General features: G+C 34.1%; 2 protein-coding genes across 3 annotated transcripts; one reads left to right on the top strand and one right to left on the bottom strand.

Moving 5' to 3' along the window:
• Nucleotides 1-3300: 3300 nt before the first annotated feature.
• LOC136221933 (tetrapyrrole-binding protein, chloroplastic) lies at nucleotides 3301-4287 on the top strand. Its single transcript, XM_066009412.1, has one exon. The coding sequence runs from the start codon at nucleotides 3351-3353 to the stop codon at nucleotides 4131-4133; it is 783 nt and encodes a 260-aa protein (XP_065865484.1). The 5' UTR covers nucleotides 3301-3350; the 3' UTR covers nucleotides 4134-4287.
• A 4269-nt stretch (nucleotides 4288-8556) lies between these two features.
• LOC136224788 (uncharacterized) lies at nucleotides 8557-15656 on the bottom strand. Of its 2 annotated transcripts, none has more exons than XM_066013207.1 (12): nucleotides 15479-15656; nucleotides 14085-14161; nucleotides 12497-12572; nucleotides 12342-12414; nucleotides 12199-12250; nucleotides 11710-11771; nucleotides 10837-10900; nucleotides 10512-10572; nucleotides 10347-10433; nucleotides 10065-10158; nucleotides 9439-9544; nucleotides 8557-8848 (listed from the first exon to the last, which is right to left on the bottom strand). In XM_066013207.1, the coding sequence occupies exons 1-11, from the start codon at nucleotides 15559-15561 to the stop codon at nucleotides 9452-9454; spliced, it is 822 nt and encodes a 273-aa protein (XP_065869279.1). In that variant the 5' UTR covers nucleotides 15562-15656; the 3' UTR covers nucleotides 8557-8848; nucleotides 9439-9451. The 2 variants fall into 2 exon arrangements, with proteins under 2 accessions (XP_065869279.1, XP_065869280.1); XM_066013208.1 differs by having other exon boundaries at nucleotides 11713-11771.
• Between the last annotated feature and the right edge of the window lie 7147 nt (nucleotides 15657-22803).

Raw genomic sequence — 22803 nt, 5'->3', positions numbered from 1 at the left:
ATGCAGAGAATTAGAGAGATTTTAGGGATTAATTTAAATTCTGTAGAACTCTTAGATATAGTACGGATAAAATAATCTTTTTATAAATAAATATAATATAACTAAAGTTAATATATTATATTTTTTATTATATTTTTTATCAGTAAAAAAAGAGGAAGTGACACCTCAGCTCCATCGTTACTGTTTTATATTATATATAGATTGTGTTTTTATAAGATCCTGTGTTTTTATTTAATTCATTAATCCATCACGTTATTATAAGGTTTTTAGGTTTTATCTTAAGAGTCTTTTGATTTATTTTCATATATGAAAATACAAAATTGTTCATAATTATACAAATAAAACAAATTATCTTCTAATTTTTAAATTTAATCAAAATAGTTTTAAAGAAATTTCTATTTAATATTAGAGAAATTTTCCTATATTAAGATTAGGAAAAAAATTCTAATTTAAATTTATGAAATTCTTGGAAAACAATAAATTGTGTTGTAATTAAGAAAGACTTTTTCTAATTATTAAATAATTATTTTATCTTATTTATAATAAGCTTGTATTTTACATTATATATTGTAATCAATGAGAAATATTTCATGTGAAATCTATTACTATTAAACTGTCAAAACCATTAGATTTAATTTTACTAAAAAATAAAAAATAAAAAGTTTGATTTGAATAGTCATATTTGATAATTGAATCAGTCTGGATCCATTCAAACTCATACATAAATAATTTGGGTTTAAAATTTGTGTCAAAAACTCGAGACTAGCTCGACCTATCCTTATAATTATATATATATATTCTTACCTAGATGCGATTTTTAGTAATTATTTTGTTAAATGTTTTTTTTCTTATTTAAATTTATATTAGTTGAATTTGTCATTATAATTGTAGTTGAATTTTAATTTACCTTTTCAATACAAATACACATTATTTGGAAGTCTGGATGGAACGGGTTTGGAAATTGATCCCTTTTATCTGGTTCAGTTTGATACAATCCCAATTTGAATATAATACAGATTGGACAAGATTATAACACGATAGTTAAGCATTAAACCCAAACCCAACCCGACTTAGACTATGAACAACTCTACCCCTATTCCTTAACTTTTTTTCAACCAAAAACATAATTTGTAAAAATTAACAAAATAATCTTCAAACATTATTTTTTTAGAAAATCTTCAGACATTTTAATTAAGTAACAAATTAGTCTATATATTGTAGTACTCAAATATATATTTGACATAAAAAAAGAGTCGTGTGCTTACCCAATGCCATACATTATCAAATTTTGGTAAATACTACCACATACCAATGCCATAGAAATGATAGTACATACTATTTAATGTCAATCACATGTCATACATTGTCCTTTTTTTTTGAAGAAGAAGAAACAAAAGCTTATTGTTTTTTTTATCAAAAAAAAAAAAAAAAAGAAAAAAGAAAAAAGCTTATTGTTTTGAATTCAAAGTTAAAATAATTCCCAAAATCAATTTAATCCAACTTAATTCAAATTATCAAATACAAAAAAAAAGGATTGTATTTCAACTAATTTGTCAGAAATTTATTTGGTTGCTCATTTTCATGCTCTTTTTTCATTTCACTTTAAAAGGGAGAGTTTTAGGTGTTTGGTTAGTGGTCTCCTGTTTGCCTTTTACATATGAAAAGCAGCATTAGATGTTTGGTTAGTGATCTTCTGTTCGCCCTTTACACCCGAAAAGCATCCTTTTACAAAAGCAGAGAATCTCTACTTTTTGAAAAAGCAGCATTTTCCAACAGCAAACCGTAACAGCAACAACAAATCGTAACAGCAAACAGTAGGTAAAACAAACGGGCCCTAAGTCAAAAACTTAACCCTAAAATATTAAGGGTTTTTGTTTATTCCATTTTCTATTTTTGTTTGCGTTTTTATATTAAAAATGAGAGCTTTAAATGTTTGGTTAGAAAAATATAGGAACCGTGTAGCGGATTGTGTCACGTCCGTGTCCAAAATTTTTAAATTTTGATAATTTGATGTTGGATTTATAATAGGAGTTCGGTTAATTGTTTGAAATTAGTAACCACTATAATTAAATAAATAAATAAATAATAAAATACATGCTAATCATATTATACAAAACTTATTCCGTGCATGATTATGATTATGATTATGCATATAAATTATTTGATAAATGTATAGTGTATATATGAAAGGTTTAAAGGTAAAACAAACCATCTATATTGTTCAATTAATAAGCGATAAGGAGAAATGAGAATATGTATTTAGAACTATGTGGCTTTGATCAATTTAGAATTATTGAGATACGTAGGAAGCTTGATATTATAATATTATCAAGTCCAAGCCGAATCAGTAATTATGTTAAATTAATGGTGATTAAGTTGATACATTCTTATGATATAAGTTAGAAGCCATTTTATTAGAAATTAGAATCGTAATTAGACCCATTAACGTTTGTTGTTTTGTTTAATCGTCGTACCCGATGCTAGCTAGGGTCGGATTTGACAGATTGGATGGAAAACTATGTATACCGATTGTCCTTTGGATCTTCATAAATGTGATAAGCCTCCTATAGGCATCATGGATATTATGTTTTATGATATTAGTGGTTCGTGTCTTCCCTGGACGACTCGAAACTAGTTATTTGGCTTTCTGTTCTCGAGGTATGGCCCCTCCAATTTACCAAAAAAAAAAAACAAAAACTATTGTTATGCATTTATATATGAAAATTAGTTTTTTTTCCAAAAGCATGAAATCCCTATTTTCCAACTGCAAACAAGAGATAAACTAAACGGACTTCAGTGAATGTTTATTTACTCTATTTTTCACTATTATTGCATTTTCATATTAACACGAAGAGTTTTAAATTTTTGATTATAAAACTATTGTTCATCTTTTATACATATAAAAGCAGTTGTTTTTTTTCAATCAAACTATTGATTAGTAATTTCATATTTGACTTTACATCTGAAAAGTAGCATTTTACAAAAAGAAGAAATCATTGCTTTTTAGAAAAATAGTTTTTTCCAATATCAAACAACAAATTATAACAACAAACCATAATCACCAGTAAACAGTAGATAAAACAAACGGTCGTTAATCAACTATAAATGAAAACATTTTAATCCTTAATTTTGATTGTTTGTGTTTGTGAATGGTTTTATCTTTATGATTTAAAGTAAAGAGAGAGAGGATCTAACCTCACCCACTTCTATCCAATCAAAATCCAGCATTATATTATCTCTTCACCTCCCACTTCACAGATTCCTTATGTCCCTCCTTCATTATCAAAACCTTCCACCATTTTCTCTCTACTACATTACCCTCTCCCCATCTCTCACTCTCCTCCCCAAAAATGGCCACCCACCACCACCACCTCCACTCCCTCCACCACCACCGCCGCCTCCGCCACCACCACCTCATAAAGTTTCAACCTTTAGACTCTTCTAACTCAATTTCCTCCTCTATCTTCCTCAAACCACCCCCAACTTCTTCCCTCTCTTCCCTCTCCCTCTCCATTTCCTCCTCCTCTTCTTCCACCACATCCACCACTCCTTCCACTTCCACAACCTTCACCCTTGGCCTCCTCCAGCAACATCTCTCCGCCCAAAACTTCCGGCAAGCCGACGAAGAAACCCGGCGTCTTCTCATAGTTCTTGCCGGTGAAGCTGCGGTGAAACGTGGGTATGTTTTCTTCTCTGAAGTGAAATTTATCTCAGAAGAAGACCTGAAAGCCATTGATGAACTTTGGAGGAAGTACAGTGAGAATAAGTTTGGTTACAGTGTTCAGAAGAGGATTTGGATGAGTAAAGCTAAGAAAGATTTCAGTAATTTCTTCATTAAAGTTGGGTGGATGAAGAAACTTGATACTGAAATTGAGCAATTCAATTACAGAGCTTTTCCTAATGAGTTTATTTGGGAACTTAATGATGATACACCAGAAGGTCATCTGCCATTGACGAATGCTCTTAGAGGTACACAACTTCTTAAATGTATCTTTAATCATCCTGCTTTTGAGGATGAAATTGAAGAAGAAGATGAAGATGAAGGAGCTGGAGGTGGAGATGGTGATGGAGGATTGAGGGCTAGTTCAAGGCTATTAAGCAAGAAAGTTTTTAATACAGATTATGGGTTTTGATTTAAGTTGTAAGATTTTTCATGAATTGATATTTTCAGTACACAACAACAGGTTAATTAATTAAAAAAAGATTACTATTATATGTAGTGGAAGTTGTTGATTATTGTAATTTTTTTTTTGTTTTTTTAATATGATATATTCTTACTTTTTATCTTTTTTGTTTGTTTCTTTGGCCTTTGTGGAATGTACATTTGAGTAAAAATTAATATTTAATTAATCATGCTTAGGGAGAAAATTGGCTTATCCTCGTTTTGCACCTGAATTTGTCTAAAAAGCTTGATTGACCTTCTGAACTTTTTAAATATTCCGACGTCTGAACTTGTATAAAATGTTCAGTTAGTTTTCTGAATTTACGTAAAATATAATCAATTAATTATTCGGTTGTAAAAAAATAAATTAAATAAGGAAGATATATTGCATTTACTTTATAATGTTATTACATAATTTATAAAATAGATTAAAACATATTAAAAAGAAAAAGAAGTTCTTACTAGTCAATCCTAAAACATTTTTTTTTCTAATATTAGAATCGCACGTGGTTTTACTTTTTTAAAATATATACAACATATATTCTACATCTAACTTATTAATTGATTAACATAAATTCAGAAAATTAAGTGTATATTTTGTACAATATGTGGGCTGCTATATACCGCCATGGTTATACTTTCTACCGCACTTTTTTTTGACAATTTTGCCTTCCTCATAATTCAAACTCAAAAACTCAAAACTCTCAAATCTTCTCTAGCTTTTTGGATTTTCAAAAAACCCGACCTAAAACGACATGCCGTCAAAGGCAGGAGCGGGTCATGAATGCTCCGGTAAGGTATTTTTTTAAAAAAATTACTCCGAAATCACGGGTTCCACCTCCGAATCGGAGGCGGAACCCGTATGAATTTAGCCTAAATGGACGGGCCGTGCCGTTTCCACCACGGGTGGAACGGACAAACTGCCCGTTCCACCCGTGGTGGAAACGGCACGCGCCGTTCGTTCCACCGTACGGTGGAACGAGCGGCGCATCCGTTCCACCGTGCGTGCTGGCCGTTTAGGCCAAATCCATTTAAAAAAAAATTCAAAATTTAATAAACGAAATTTTAATTTAAATTTATATCGTAGGATTACCTCGTGTACGAAATCATGGTCTTCGGGAATGCTCGGGTCCATTTTCGTCCAATTAGAGTTTTTAGGTTTGGAAGAGAAAGAGAGGAAAAAAAAGTTTTTGTTTTTGATAAAAAATTATGACAATGGCATAAATGTCAAAAGAGTGCGGTGGGTGGAAAAAAATTACGGTATATAGCAATACCCAATTCTATCGAAATATTTTAAAAGTTGAATAAACCAATCAACTTCTTTTAATAAGTTCAAAGTTCAGGATGAAAATGATGTATTAATAAGCCTGCTTGACTGTTTTATTAGGTGGAATTAACAAGGACAAAAAAATATTCTTACAAAAATAAAATAAAAAATAAAATAAGGATACACTTGTAACACTGGTTCTTCTAATATTACATAGGCTTAATACATGGGTAAATTACACCCATGGCCACTGAACTTTACTCATTTAATATTGTAGCCACTGAACTTTAATTTTTAACAATATGACCACTGAACTTTATACTTTTTAACACCGGTGGTCACTCAACGCCTCAAAACAACCGCTGATGGTCTGAAAATAAAAGATCGAAGAGTTAATGATACTCTAAGGAACTTTAATTCTTGTAAATTTTTGTTTTGACGTCATTTAGGTGTTGTTTGGTTATGAGAGAGTGAATTTTTAGAGAAAGAAAGCTAAAAAAAAGATGATTTTGGAAAATAAAAAACGTGGTTTCATGATAAATGTCATTCTGAACAACTTTAATTCTTGAATATTTTCATTTTGAGATCGTTAACGGTCATTTTGAGTACTTGGTTAAAGTTGAGTGGCTACCGGTGTTAAAAAGTGTAAAGTTTAGTGGCCATACCGTTAAGAATTGAAATTCAGTGGCTACAATAATAAAATGGGCAAAGTTCAGTGACCATGGGTGTAATTTACCCCTTAATACATAGTTTTGTAAATTTGTCTAAAAATTTGATTATCTCTTGAATTTGCTTCAGTATAAAGGATCTGGGGAAAATTAAAAGTTTATGTTAAGTTTTGAAATTTTGAGGACTAAAGAATGAATTTTTCTTTATTACCTTAAATATACTCTTGATGTAGAGTATGAGTTTTTAGAAGATAAATTGTGTTCAACACCCAAAAATGTTTACATGCACCTTAATGAACAAGTAAATTTGCTCATTCATCGTTAGATATAGACTTATTAAATCTAAGCTTCAGGATATTTTGAATCTCCACTTTAAGATCCTAATAAGTCTAGATCTAATGGTAAATGAGCAAATTCTATATGTTCATTAAGATGCATGCGATCAAAACTGGTTCAACACCTACTACAAATGTAGATGTAGGATGTTAATTTTTTAGGACACTAGTTTGGAAATAAATGAGGGGGGTAAAAGAACGCGAGGTGCAAAAATTGTGGACCATTGTAGTGTGGTTGAGATATCAACTTAGGCCTCATTAATATAACATGGAAATTGATAGTCCGGTAATTGTGGATTATAGTGGGCTGACCCAAAATTCCAGCCTTATTAGTGAAAGAGGTACGATATCTAGCGACTAGTCTAGTTCTTCTTTAATGGAGTCCGATCCAAAAACTGGAGTAAATAAAGGACTGGATCTCGAGCCTACCTCGAAAAATGAGGGTTTTGAGCTGGAAATGTCGGGACATAAAGCTTATTTTGTTTTTCTTTTCACCATCGGATGATGGTGGACTTTAATAAAATAACTATACCGGACACTTATTTAATGGTGGTAAAAACAAAGTAAGGCTTACTTTGTAAAAAACAAAGTAAGCATAGCCTAATCCATATTTTTATTTTTCATATAAAATATCTAAAACAAAAAATAATATTATCTAATTCCATGAAAAATTAAATTATATATCCTCAAAAAAAACCCACATGTACCCATCTACGAAAACGTAAAAGCACAGGAGTTTTTTTTTAAATTAACTCAAATATTTGTAAGTTCATTAATTTAGTCCAATGTTGAATAGCTATAAATTTATATTGGAAATAATTTGAATTAATAATCAATCCAACCCAACTCAATCTATTCAAGTTCAATATTTAATGGGTGGATTGATTTTAACAACCAAAGATTTTTTTTAATAAATTGGATTGTAACCCAAATACAAGAAATTTAGGGATTGGAATAGAATTTGGAAAGCTGATATTCCCTATGAATCCCGTTATTTCGCATGGAGACTACTGTCAAGCTATGTTTGCACTTTTCGCGTTTCGTATCCGTTTCTGTTTTCGTTTCTTTTCCATTTCCATTACCGTTTCCTAACTGATTTTTCTTAAAAATAACGTTTCCTGATATCTGTTGCCGTTTTATTTTCCGTTTTCATTTCCGTGCAACATAGCTATCAAGCACAACCAAGGCCATCTCGAGCGAAGTTCTAATGTTCCTTTGGAGCCTTTGGCGTCAAAAGAATGACAAATTGTGGAAGGATGGTGTTATCTCCTCTCGGCAAACAATTTATGTTTCTATGGACGTGTTACATGACAAAGTTAAAGCTAGGGCCTTAATTGTTGCAGGGTTCAGCAATGTTTGGCTTAAGCCCCCCTAATTTCCTTGAATGATACACAGTTGTTTGGCTTCCACAAGTGACACTAAGTTTAATTCTATAATTAATTGTTAGTCACTTCTTTCCCGATACCCGTTTGGTTTACATATTGTTTGATATCACAGTTTGCTGTTGGAAAAACAAGAATTATCTGCTTTTTTTTAATATGAAAATGTTAACGTGAGGAGAAAATGAAAGGCTTAAAGCACTATTTGGCCCTTAATCTATCCAAAATTTGGCTCATGACCTATTATTTGGTCACATTTGACCCCTGATCTATCCCAAATTGGTAAACTTTCACCCAATTTAAATTCAAAAATAACCGAATCATTATCTCATTGGAACTTAATAGATTTTAGTTTAGGATTTGCTTTTTGTTTTTTTGTTTTTTTTAGTCTAATTAATTATTTCCACATAATGTGGAAAAAAAACTTTAAGAAATATCATGTTTCAAGTTTAAGTGTCAAAATATCGTTACTTATCAATGAAATAACGATTCCGTTAAATAGTCCTACAAATTGAGTGAAATTTCACTAAATGGGATAGGTCAAGGGCCAAATGTGACCAAATAATAGGTAAGGGACCAAATGACACAATTTTGGATAGGTAAGAGAACAAATAGTGCTTTAAGCCGAAATGAAATAACAAATTTCTATTAATTTCAAAAAGTTGATTAAAAAAATCTACCTAAAAAGAATTAAAAGAATTCTTTTCAAAACAACATTTTAGTTATATCTCAGTACTGATTTGGCTAAAGTTAACAGTAATAAAATATTCAAAGTCTGGAAGTTGTTACAAAATTATAATCAGTGGTAATGTAACATAATTACAATAAGCAACATATCTAATCAACAAAGTTAGCAGTAAATATGATTTAAGTTTTTTTTCTTCTCTTTCATCTAATCTATTTATAACCCCAAAACATTTCCTATTTCTATTTCTCTACAAAAACTTTCTTTTTATGAACTTAAATACCACTACCTTATAAGTAGTAGTAACATTCTGAACACCAAGCTTCATATTAAGTGCTGTCATTAAAATTTCCTGCAAATAAATCAAAAGATTAACAAGCAGATTAAAGATTGTGAAGATATCAATTTATTCTTCTTTTTCAAAAGCAGAAGAAAATAGGCTCGCAAGGCACGTGACTGAGCAAAACAAGGCACAATAAAAGAATAAAAATATATATATGCAATAAATACTAAATCATCAATCATCATCAAATTCTTCTTCAAAGATCTGATTTTCTTCATCCTCATCATATTCATCGACAAACTCAGTTTCCCGTTGTGTATCTGCTAGATATGTGAGATATAGGAGTGCCTCTTATAACCACAGCGAGGCGCACAAAGACGTGCCTTGCTGTTGCTTGGTGACAGAGCACGTCTTTGGTGGTGCTAAGGCGCTCTGTCTAGTGCCTTGTGAGCCTTAGGCGTGCCTTTAACAACTAATAATCAAATATTTGTAGCATATTATGACAAATACAACAATGTGTCCAGTGATGAATGCAAAGTACTCTGTCTGATTCAATATACGAAATTTAATGATTATGCCCACAGATTTTTCTTTTTTATCAGACATGAAAATGAAACTCTATTAACAGCAGCTGCAACACTGATGGAATCAAAACTTACCAAGCAGAAGACACTATGCACACGGACAAAGTCTCCTTGTATGCTGATGTGAACCATCGCAGGAAAGCATCGCTTGTGTTTCAGTATACAAGCATGCTCCTGGGTGCTGTAAATCAAGAAGATATACATTATTATATATGCGACCAAGAGTTCCAAGGAATTTAGGAGCTCAAAGATTAATTAAAACAAGTTCCAAATAACTTCTATCGTGAGTCTGAAATTCAAAGGCCTCAAATTCTCAAAAAAGAAGAAAAAAAACATACTCGTATAATAGAGGAAATTACGGAAACATGAACCAAAATGTTTCAAACAAGTTTCCAAGAGTTTCAGTATCTGAAACGTGAAATGCTTTAAAATCAAAGTTTCCGTGGAACATACTTTTTCACCTAATGTGCAAGCATATGTCCAATCTAAGGTTGAATCTATCAATACCATGACCGAGTAACAGGCCACAAACAATTAGTTTTAGCATCATAAACAAATTACAAACTAATAACAGACTACTTAAACAGAACTTTATAATGATGCCTTTAACTGATGCTAAGATGGGTTTTAAGATTAAATGTGAGATATTTAGAAGCATTGGTCCAAAATTTCCAGATACTTAAAGCAGAAAATTAAAATACCAAGTCTTGAGAAGCATTATCAACAACTTCAGCAGGCTGATCGGCCCCGGTGCTTGCTAAACATCCTCCTTTGCAACCCATATATTTCTGCATGCTGTTAAGTATGATGATTTAGACCACAATATTAAATTTACGGTTAGAAAATAACCAGCAATTCTTTGACAAATAATCACTATGAGTGGAACTCGATAGAATTTGATCGTACAAAAATAAATAGAAAAATGAATAAAATGAATGAATCATACAAAACTAAATTGAAAAATTAAATATAATATTACTTACATGTCACATTGATTAAGCACCAGAAGCTTATTTAAGACACATGATTGTCCATTTGACTGGCATGCTAAGTCACAAGACTCACCTTCCCTATCAACAAGAGAATGTACATTAAAAGAAGTTTCAATTTGTAAGGAAAAACAAAGGCAACTTCCACCACAAACCTACCTTCCAATTACAACATTGATGCCAACAAGTCTTGCTTCTAGCTGAGTGGAATTGGCACTTGCTGTAATTAAAATTCAATGGATTAAGAAACGATGTCAATATAATTTATAATAACAATTAGCTTCCACTTTTCAGAGCTTAAACGGCTAAAGGTCCAAAGCCTCTAAACTTGTAGTTGGCGGCAATTTAGTGCAAAATGACATATTTGGCCAAAATTAACTTATATATCCTGTTCCTAAAATATGACAAAAGGTTTGAGGCTGAAAAGCAAGGCAACAGAAGGAAGAGAGAGCAGAAGAAAAGAGAAAAAGCCAGCTACAAGCACCTGAAGAATTTGAAGGCGGAGTAAAGCAATGATGAAAATCACTAAGATAAGCATTTTCATGAACCTGCAATATTAGTACTTGTTTCAGATGGAATATCACCTCTATCAAATCTTAACAAACTTAAATAAATCAATAAATAATTCCTTTTCATGTAAGATTTATATGTGAATAAATCGGAGCAAAAAAAAAAATGTTCTTAACACGTAAGACTCTAATTATTCAAAAAACTAACATCACAAGGTTTCAATTATCATGACTCCCATCATTATTGTCCTTACTGATATTCTCTGAAATCATATTCATCATTGTTATTTTGTTCGTAACAGTTCATGGATAAGCAAAGAAGGGAATTCAGTTGAGTTCTGATTAGTTCCTGGCAAAATAGGTAGAGGAACGAATACCCTAAGAAGTAAGAAGCAAGCGATTTTAGGGTACAAGGACCATAACATGATCACAATCCAAGATTTATAACAAAATTTAGATCCTTAGTCCAAGGTTCCTATGAATCCAAGAATGAAGTAAATAATTCCCTAAGAGTCATAATGTATTTTAAAATAATTCACATTTAACATTTAACTATTTGCTGCTGTTTCCTATTAGATTATATCCACAGAAACGATGCAAAGGTAAAGCCTCTGTAAATGATCCTCTGACTAAATCTAGGAAGGTCACAGGAACACCTTGATGGCCTTCACTTTCATATTCATCCAAAACTAAAGAAAAAAACTTGTGATAATAAGGGTTCATGCCCATAAATAAACTATTAACTCTGATCTAAGTTGCAGATAAAAATGCTCCAGTCACCTCTGATCAAACATCTACATAGAAGACTAATACAATTCTCAATACATCTAAATAAGGAAAGAAAATACCACACTCTCAGAATTATGGCGGCACCTCCCAGCACAGAAATCAAACGTACTTGCATATGTCCCTGGGAGAAAAGAAATATGGATGTCAGTTATCTCCTAGAAATGGCATTATGTGATAATAACATAATTGAAGAGGAATTCAGAATTCCTTTATTTCGTCCCCTTGAAATGGCACGAAAACAATCAGAACACTTATGCAGCAACATGTCAGAATCAGCATTTAAATATTCAGGCTCAATCAGCCCTCAAATGTTCAGTTATCAGTTACATACAAATCGTCTGATTTTAGTTGAAATTTAATTTAAAAGTTTGCTGCATAAGATCTCACAAGTCACAGAAGGCCCAGACTGCACCTCCTCCTACCCACCCCAAAAAAACATAAAAACTAAAATAGCTTGTTATGCATCTTCTTGTACATTGGAATTTGTTAGTTTTAAATCTTTTCTAGCATATGACCCAGCGGAAACAGTAAAAAGAGAAGGTGAAAACCTGCAGTTGCTGGCTTGGCTATCCTCAGTTTAGTTATTTCTTCCTTTTTTATCTGCAAAATAAATCTAAGCAATGAGTTCCATTTTGCAGACTGCATGAGTAAAAATCCAACAAAAGCGGAAAGACAGGCAATCAAAAAATACCCTTGCAGGATTGAGGCAGCATGAAACACAAAATTCATAGGAATTGCAACACTGCGAAAGAAGGTTGCATCCACTGCGAACAAGAATAAAATCCTCATCAGTTTTCTCATTGGTAAAAAGTCAGAACCTCAGAGATCTGCTTAGGAAAAACTCACTGACAAGAGTATTTCTCTCCTTTCTGAGGACAGCATCGAGATTGAGGATTCACCGATAGAGCATCACATACGTAGCCTAAAATGCATCCAATATATGGCAATAGCAGATTCAGTTCATTGAACTAGCACATTGGATAAAATGCTCAACCACTTTTATGCCTGATTCAGAATGTAGAAAGATTTGTATTTTCCTCTCATAATTAAGTCATTCAGTTATGTTGTTGAAACAAATAATTACAAGTATGTAGGTATGTAGCATTAACCAAGATAGATCCTAACCATAGTTATTAAAGGCGCATGGCGCACTAAGGCGCAAGGGGTCCTGGAGCCTTGGCGCATGGCGCACGGCGATGGCGCGCGCCATAGCGAGACAAGGCGCACTTACAAAAATAAAAATTATAAAACTATAAAACTAACATAAAAATGCAATGAATACTAAATCATGAAAATATCTTAAGCATAAATAAATTTAAAATGCAAAATAAACCCCATATTAGCAAACTTTAAAGTTGAATACTAATTCCTAAGTTCTACTCCTAATCAAAACTCTCCAAATCCATCACTCCTCATCATCACTATCACACTCCTCATCTAAAGCATCATCATCAAACTGATCCTCTTCATCCTCATCAACAAACTCAGTTTCTTCTTCCTCCTCATCTCGAACAACTACATGGGCTTTTCCTCGATCCTTGGAAGATGAAACTTTAGCCTTTTTTCCTACTCTTCTAGTGTTATATGCAATCTCTTCAACTCCAGCAGCCTTACCAACTAAACCCCATGTTAGAGTATCATTTTCAAACACGAGTTCATCTTCAACTCTTCAAATGACTCTGTCTCTTCGTCTTCTAATTAGTTTAAAACGTATAATTTCTCTCCTCTTTAATACTTTTTGTTAATAAAACATGTGCTCCATCCCAGATATATGAAAAAACTGCCCATAACTGCCTCTAACTGCCAAGGCGCGCCTTGGTGCGCCTTTGGCAATTGCATTTGGCGCAAAATGGCGCACCAGGCGCGTGCCATGGCGATTGCGCCTCGCCATGGGGCTGCCATGGCGCTAAGGCCTGCGCCTGGTGCGCCATGCGCCATAGGCGCGCCTCAGGCGCGCCTTTAAATAACTATGATCCTAACATCCTAGAATAGTTTAATTTCTTTTTAGGTTCGACATCACTCTTAATTTAAACAGCACTATTTGCATTTTCCTATCTAACTCGAGCGACATATTCAATGTTTATTTTATATCCAGAAATATTAATCATGTCAGTATCTATAACTAAAAAAGGCATCGTATCGCTCAAAACTTCTTGTATTCTCATGTTCTAGGGCACAATTAACTGAAGTTTTGCATATTCATGATTTCTATATAAGGCTTTTTAGGCGAAAAAAGTTCATTCTGTCTTTTCACTAAAACATTCCATGGATTCATTTTAAATCTAACAATTTCACTTGGTAAAAATGATCCTCACAATTCATTTCAAAATCTAAAAGATTTAAAAGCTTCCTTAAATTACAGCTTCCTTAAAATCTAAATGATCCTCATAAAGACTAAAATATCAAAAAAGAAAAAAGAAAAAGAAACCATCACCATTGTTATCAGATAGTAGAAATCTTCCTTGAACTGTACTTCTGCAAATTATTATATCTTGAAAGCTAATGTCCTTCCTGCAATGCAATATTCACAGAAAATGGCACATATAATTACCACTAGGTGAATTAAAATAACCAACATCGGATAAAGTAAAAGAGAAAAATAATGAGACAGTCAGAATTACTCAATCCATAACAAGACTAAAGTTCCTAATGTTTAATGTGCATAAAAAAAATGCTCAAGAACAAGTTAATTTCAATAGAAGATAGTCTACTTCCTTGCATAAAAAAAATGCTCAAGAACAAGTTAATTTCAATTCAACACAGTATAATCCCCTGCTGAACATCATCTGTTTCGGATGATTTATTTCAATTCAACACAGTATATTCCCCCTTTGAACATCATCTATGTCGAATGAAGTCAAGTATGACTTAGCTATGCATCCTCGGGTCTAGGTTACCTTTTCCCGATTAGTGACCCTGTATCATTCTGACAAGCATTTTTTTTTTTCCGTCATTCTATCTTGTTCATTGCTCATCTAATTAGGAGTTATGGTATCAATCACGATCCCGTTTACACACTTGATCCATGACTTGGAAGAATAAGTTACACTTTAAGTGGTACAAGAATTCCCTAATCATAATTGATCCTATAATGTTTCCAAACACAGCCTAGTATTTGTTTCTTCCCACTTTGTTCAATCAAAGAGAATATTTCTGAATAATGCAGCAAAAACTCTCATGAAGTCGTATAAATTCATACACCAGCAACATCTCAAAATCAGAAGTCCTCACTGAATTTGTTTCTGTGAATTCATAATAACCTAAATAAAAACTTGTGCTCCTAATGTTTGACACAGTTCTTTCAAAATCTCAGTGCATCTTATTGGAAAACCTTTCCTTTTTCGTCTTAACAAGCTTCTCTGGTTAAAATCCTTGAAATTTTAAGAGATAAAATGAAGGTTCTATAACAAAAGAAATCCTAGCAAATTCTATTCTACCAGGACCAAAAGAAATTTCCATTGAAGCAAGTAAGATCAAAAGAAAGAAAGAAAAAATTGAAAAAACTATCTTGAACTAATCTAAATACATTACTGTATGACACAATCCATTCCAGCATTCCAATCAAAATAATAATCATGAAAAATTGTTGCGTTCTTGGTGCAAATGATCCACATATCGAAATCTCAACTAAACGAATAGACAAAATGCCCACATTTGCAGATTCTACCAAGAAAAATACCGTGTTAATGAAATTATATTCCCTAATGGACCGTTCTTCGGCGCTCTATAAATTATCTACGCCAAAGAAATTTACATTTTCCATCCGCAGCCACCATATAAAGGGTTCTTTTAGAGTTAAAATAATGAAAACTGAAGAACTTATCTTACCTGATTGCCAGAATTCCAGGTAAGAATTGAAAGATGAGTAGTTGCAGGAGTAAAGATGATATCTTTGACCGAGATTTGCACATACTGATGTTGGAGATCGATCAATTGAAAATCTTGGGAAGTAATCGTTTCTCTCGTTCTCTGCAAAGTAAAAGACCGATTTCAAAATTTGGACTTGGACAAGAACAATCCAACGGCTGTTATATTTCATTAATTTCTCTCTTAGTTTTATTTATTTATTTTAATTTGAAAAGAAATATAATATAATTAAAACTATAAATAATGAAATGAAATAGTAAAATTTCTCACTTTGCCTTAGATCAATGGCAAAAAGCACATTCAACTCTCTAATGCAATATAATATAATGAAATGAAACAGTAAAATTTTACAAAATTAATGAAATGTAATTATTTATAGAATATATATGTTTGATTAGTTAAAGTAATTATAAAATTTTATTTATATAATTAAAAATATAAAAAAAACATAAAAAACAGGATAAATAATAAAAAAAGTGAAAAACATTAAAAATGAAAAAAAAAATGAAACCAAGAAAAAACATCAGATTTTCTTTCCAATTTACCAACATACCACCACCTCCTCTCTTCTTCATCGTCTAATTTCTTTTTAATTTTTTTAAAATAAAGACGGAAGTAGCAACTAGTAAGATTGTGTCATTTACCCCTAAAAAAGTCTCGTCCAATTAGAAATTTTATTATACATTCCTTATAATATATTATTTGTGTACTAAATTAATAATTTAATACCTTTTAGATAACAATTTAATGCACAAAGAAAAAATATTTTAATACAAATGACAATGACAATGACGATAATGAGCCTAATAACAAATCAGTAAATAAGATAATGACATAACATTAATAAAGAGTGTGGCAGTCATTGTCCTCTCTTTTTCAACTTGGTGAATAAGGCAACCCACACGTCGTGCCACATAATCCACACGACGTGTGGGTCCAGTTCTGATGTTCCACGACTTTTCGTCCTTGTTCCACACGAGCTCTGCACGCCAAGTGACTTGGCGTGCAGGAGATGACACGACGTGTCACCTCAGCGCTGCCCTTTTGGTACTTGAACTCTGCCTCGTCTCTCTTCTGCGGCAACTCATCTCTTTTTGTCTCTCCCACTCCGGATCTCGTGTTGGAGATGCCTGTTGAAACACTTTTCCACAAGATTTTGATTTGACAAAATCATCCATGATTAAGAGACAATTAAATTTAAGTGCTTTATTTTAATTGTACTAATCCGTTTATTCAATGTTGAGTATAAATATAAATAAAGATAAATATAAAAAGTAAGACAGGAAGAGGTCAGCATAGAAGCCTAAAGCATCAAGCTGAGTAGAATCAAACTTAGCATCAAAAGACAAAGACATAAACAACTGTCTCACGAAGCTGAGCTGACTAAAAATATACTCAGCTTGGAAATTGCCAATGACAATGATTTATGCAGTAGAAGCTGAGTGATTCTTCAGGATAGCATGAAAAAGTCGTTTGCTAAAAGACAATGATTACCGCCCCTCTGTACCAATAATTGAATCCTTGGAAATACGCAGAAGACACATTCCGAGATGTATGGGTCAATGGATTATTGGTAAAGGACAACTGACACAAAAAGACAAGCCAGACGCAAGAAGACAAGCCTGGCGTCTGAAAGAATGCAGAGGAAGGGAATGGCCGGAACAGTCTGAAGCTGAGCAGAATCTGTCCCCTAAAAGAGTCGTTTCAACATCAACGGCTAAATCATTTCAAAATGATCCATCACATATTTTCCTATATAAGGACAATCAAACTTCTTGGATCATTGCCGAATTACAAAAAGAAAAATACAAGAGAGAAAAGATACAAAAGCACTTAGATACAAAAAGAGATCTTACACTCATCTTCTATTCCTTGTGTAAATGCTAGAGTGATTACTTGTAATCTTCTAAAGTGTTCTTTATTTGAAAAGGAACAAGTGTTTATCAATTGTAACATTGAGAGTGTTGTGCTGAGTGTTTGGTTGTAAACATTCAGTGGTAGAGAAATCTAGGTGCTGGGTTGTAGCACTTAGTAGGAGTTGAGTAGACGAATAGAGGAAGGTACTCTTGCATATTCAACTGCCTTGTAATTCGTTTGTGCTCTACCTTTAAAGAGCTCAGTATTGGATTCTAAAAAGCCCCGGAGGACTCTAGGGACTGGACGTAGGCGGAGAGGCCGAACCAGGATAAGTGATACTGAGTAATCTCTAAACTCTCTCTCAATATATATATGTGCATGTGTTGTGTGTGAAGTTTACTCAGCATATAAAATTGTTTAAAGTTGACTCTGAGTAATTTCAAGTGCTGAGTTAGAAGCTGACCTCCAAGAGTGTCAATATCTAACTTACAAATAAAACAGCCTTAGTCAATATCCGGCCAAAGCTGTCTTATATCATATCTGGCCAAGCTGACCAAAAGCTAAGTTGACAAACTCGCAAAATTACTAAGTCAGCATATCAATTAAACGAAAAAGTTATATTAGTTCCTAACCCCCCTGGAACTAATCACACGGGACCAACAAGTGGTATCAGAGCCAAAGCTCACTACTCAAAGATATAACTATCTTGAGCGGATCCCCATAAATGGCTGAGAACAGCACTCGTTTCCTTCCAGGGAACCAAACTACACAGATACTCCCTGAGGGATTGTCAATCACTAGACCTCCCATATTCTTTGGATCTAATTATACATTCTGGAAGAATAGGATGAAAAACTTTATTCAAGCCACAAACATGAGTGCATGGCTTGCAATTGTTCAAGGTCCACATATGCCCTATAAAACTGTTAACAATGAGAAAATTGTTAAGAGCGAAGCTGAGTGGACAGAGGATGACCTCAGAAAATTACAAAATAATGCTTCGGCTATAAATATGCTTCACTGTGCTTTAGATGCTGCAGAATACAATAAGATTTCAGGTTGTGAGTCAGCACAGGAGATTTGGAAAAAGCTTGAAGTAACCTATGAAGGCACTAGTAAAGTTAAGGAGTCAAAAGTCAATCAGCATATGAGACTCTACGAGCTGTTTGAGATGAACGAGAACGAAGACATCTCTGAAATGAACTCAAGGTTCACAAATATTATAAATGAGCTTAAAAAACTTGGAAAGAACTTCACTGAAGAGGAACATGTGAAGAAAATCCTGAGAAGTCTACCTAAGAGTTGGCAAGCAAAGAAAACAGCTGTAGAAGAAGCTCATGACTTGACTACTTACAAATATGATGAGCTGATCAGATCCCTGCTGACCCACGAGATCTCTATGAAAAACTTTGAGGCAAAAGAAAAATCTGAAGATAAGAAACAGAAATCTCTAGTGATGAAAGCTGACTCCGCAGAAGCTGAGTCTACTGATGATGAGGAAATGGCTATGTTTACTAGAAAGATGAAGAAGCTGTTCAGAAGAAATGACAGAAATAGCAAACGTCCATACAAGAGAGGTGAGAGGTACAAAGCTGAGTCTAGTGACAAATATAAGAAGGACAGCTCCAAGTCCGTCACATGTTTTGAGTGCCACCAAACTGGGCACATCAAGTCAAGCTGCCCAAACCTAAAAAGAGATAAGAAGGGAAACAAGAAGGCAATGGTAGCAACATGGAGTGACAGTGACGAGTCAACATCATCCGAAGCTGATGCAAATGAAACGGCAAACATATGCTTCATGGCCGATGATGCTGATCACTCTCAATCTGAGCAAGCTGACCTCTCTAATGAAACTGACCAGGAGGAACACAACAATGAGGTAACATCCCTACTTTTGCTTAGAAACGAAATGGTAAATGCCTTGAGTGATTTATACACAATAACTAAAAAGTGTAACAAGAAAATCAAATCACTCAGCAGGCGGTGTGACGAGATTGAAGAGGTCAAGCTGAGTGACCTCAGATATCTCCTCCAAGACAATGCAGACTTACATAACAACATTCAAATAATGCATAAGTTTGTCACGGATGTTCAATCTGAGTCAAAGAAACTTAGAAAGGATGTTACAACCTTACAGAGTCAAATAAAAGGCTCAAATGGAAATAAACCCCACGCTGAGTACGCAAGTACTAGTCAGCATAAGCAGTTCACTCAATGTGAATGTTGTGGAAAAAAGGGGGCACACAAAAGAAGTGTGTTGGCATAACAAGCGAGTTGTCCAATGTGACTTCTGCGGAAGAAAAGGACATTCCACAAAGGTATGCTGGCATGCCCAGCACAACAATGCTGACCGTACTCAGTACAACCCCCAAAGGGTAATATTTTGTGACTTTTGTGGTAAGCCAGGCCACACTATAAAAGTATGTCGTCACAAATTAAAGTATGATTTTGCACCTGTTTACACTAACAAGAAAGGACCCAAAAAGAATTGGGTACCTAAAAATGAATAGTTTAAAATGCAGGTTAGCTTGACATGCGTAGAGAAGTCAAAGCTGTGGTATATAGACAGCGCATGCTCAAGGCACATGACAGGTGATGAAACACAATTCATCACACTCGAGCTTAAACGAGGTGGAAGTGTAAGCTTCGGAGACAATAAGAAGGGTAAGATAGTCGGCTCAGGTACTATCGGAGGTAACCCAACTATTGAGTCAGTCTCCCTAGTTAAAGGTCTCAAATACAATCTGCTAAGTGTAGCTCAGCTTTGCAAAAGCGACAAAAAGGTTGTATTCGATGATACTAAGTGTCAAATACTCGAGGGGAACACAAATGAATTGATTTTAACTGCCCCTCGCGTAGATAATGTATACATGCTAAATTTAGAAAAACAGTTTTCCAAAAACATATACTTAGTGTCTAAAGAGGATAACTCCTGGTTATGGCATAGAAGACTTGGGCATGTCAGCATGGACCTTCTTGCTAAATTAGCTAGAAAGCAATTAGTTGAGGGATTACCCAAATTGAAATTTGAGAAAGATCAATTATGTAAAGCTTGTCAGTAAGGGAAACAAACCAAAAAGTCATTTCAAAGTAAAAATATTGTCTCAACCAAGAGACCATTGGAATTACTACACTTGGATCTTTCGGACCTATCCAGCCACTCAGCTTGGGAGGTAAGAAATTTTCCTTGGTCATTGTAGATGATTTCTCTCGGTACACTTGGATCATCTTGCTAAGTAGCAAGGATGAAACTTTTGAGATGTTCACTACACTTATTAGAAAGCTTGAAATTGACAAAGACCTAAAAGTAGCTCATATTAGAAGCGACAACGGTGGAGAATTCAAAAACCAACAGTTTGATGAATTCTGTGAAACCAGTGGTATTGACCATAATTTCTCTGCTCCTAGAACACCTCAATAGAATGGGGTTGTTGAAAGGAAGAACAGAACAATTGTTGAAATTGCTAGAACCATGCTGAGTGAAAATAGGCTTCCAAAGTACTTCTGGGGTGAAGCTATCCACACATCATGCTATATACTGAATAGGGCTTTAGTAAGACCTATACTAAAGAAAACCCCATATGAACTTTGGAAAGGATGAAAGCCCAACATTGGTCACTTTCGTGCCTTTGGATGTAAATGCTTTATACTCAATACAAAGGACAATCTTGCAAAATTTGATGCTAAAGCTGACGAGGCAATCTTCTTAGGGTACTCAACTAACAGCAAAGCATATAGAGTCTATAATAAACGAACCCAGGTTGTAGAAGAGTCTGTCCATGTTGAGTTCGATGAAGCTGACCCTGCAGGAAAGTCAACTCAGCTCACTGAAGATGAACCAAGCTCAGCTTCCGCTGATCAAAATGGAGCCACTGAATCATCAATACAAGGGCTGACCAAAGGTAAGCAAGAAGTTGAAATTACATTTGCTGACCATTCCATTTCTGTAGAGATTGTAGAAAGACCTCTTCCAAACGACTCAACATTGCCCAAGGAAATAAAAATCCCAAGAGGACATTCAGAAAAGTCCATTCTTGATGCTGCTGACAACAAGCTGATGACCAGAGATCAGCTCAGGAAATACCTCAGCAATGTTGCATTCGTCTCCATACATGAACCAAAGAACTTTGCTGATGCTGAGCACGATGAATATTGGATCAATGCCATGCAAGAAGAACTTGACCAATTCACCAGAAATGAGGTATGAGATTTAGTGCCTAAACCTAGGGATCAAAAGCCTATAGGAACTAAGTGGGTTTTTAGAAACAAACTAGATGAGCATGGAAATGTAATAAGAAACAAAGCTCGACTTGTAGCCCAAGGCTACTGTCAGCAAGAGGGTATTGATTATGGGGAAACATTTGCACTTGTTGCTAGGTTAGAAGCAATACATATATTATGTGCCTATGCCAGTTTCATGAACTTTAAGTTATACCAAATGGATGTCAAAAGTGAATTTCTTAATGGTTTCATAAACGAAGAGGTATATGTTAATCAACCTCCTGGGTTTGAAGATCCAAAATTTCCAAACCACGTTTATAAACTTAAAAAGGCCCTGTACGGCCTAAAACAAGCTCCAAGAGCTTGGTATGAGAGGTTGACCAACTTCCTGCTAACCATGAACTATGTCAGGGGAAAATCTGACACAACCTTGTTCATTAAGAAAAAGGGAAAACATACCCTACTTGCACAAATATATGTAGATGCTATAATATTTGGTGCTACTGAAACTGGCATAGGCACATAATATTATGTGCCTATGCCAGTTTCATGAACTTTAAGTTATACCAAATGGATGTCAAAAGTGAATTTCTTAATGGTTTCATAAACGAAGAGGTATATGTTAATCAACCTCCTGGGTTTGAAGATCCAAAATTTCCAAACCACGTTTATAAACTTAAAAAGGCCCTGTACGGCCTAAAACAAGCTCCAAGAGCTTGGTATGAGAGGTTGACCAACTTCCTGCTAACCATGAACTATGTCAGGGGAAAATCTGACACAACCTTGTTCATTAAGAAAAAGGGAAAACATACCCTACTTGCACAAATATATATAGATGATATAATATTTGGTGCTACTGACGAATCTTTGTGCAAAGAATTTAGCAAACAGATGCAAACTGAGTTCGAAATGTCCATGATGGGGGAACTCAACTTCTTCCTTGGACTCCAAATCAAGCAAGGTAAGAATGACATCTTCATAAGTCAGTCCAAGTACACCAAGGAAATGTTAAAGAAATTCAATATGATGGACTGCAAACCCATATCAACCCTTATGAGTACTGATACTGTCCTATGCAAAGATGAGAAAAGTAAGTCAATAGACACTAAACTCTATCGAGGTATGATAGGTTCGCTTACTTTATCTCACAGCTAGTCGACCTGATATACAGTACTCAGTATGTTATTGTGCGAGATATCAAGCTGACC

This window comes from Euphorbia lathyris, chromosome 3 (assembly GCF_963576675.1).
Source record: "Euphorbia lathyris chromosome 3, ddEupLath1.1, whole genome shotgun sequence".
In the NCBI taxonomy this organism is placed as follows: Eukaryota; Viridiplantae; Streptophyta; class Magnoliopsida; order Malpighiales; family Euphorbiaceae; genus Euphorbia; species Euphorbia lathyris.
The sequence above is the reverse complement of the archived record's forward strand: the minus strand, read 5'-3'. Positions and strand labels throughout refer to the sequence as shown.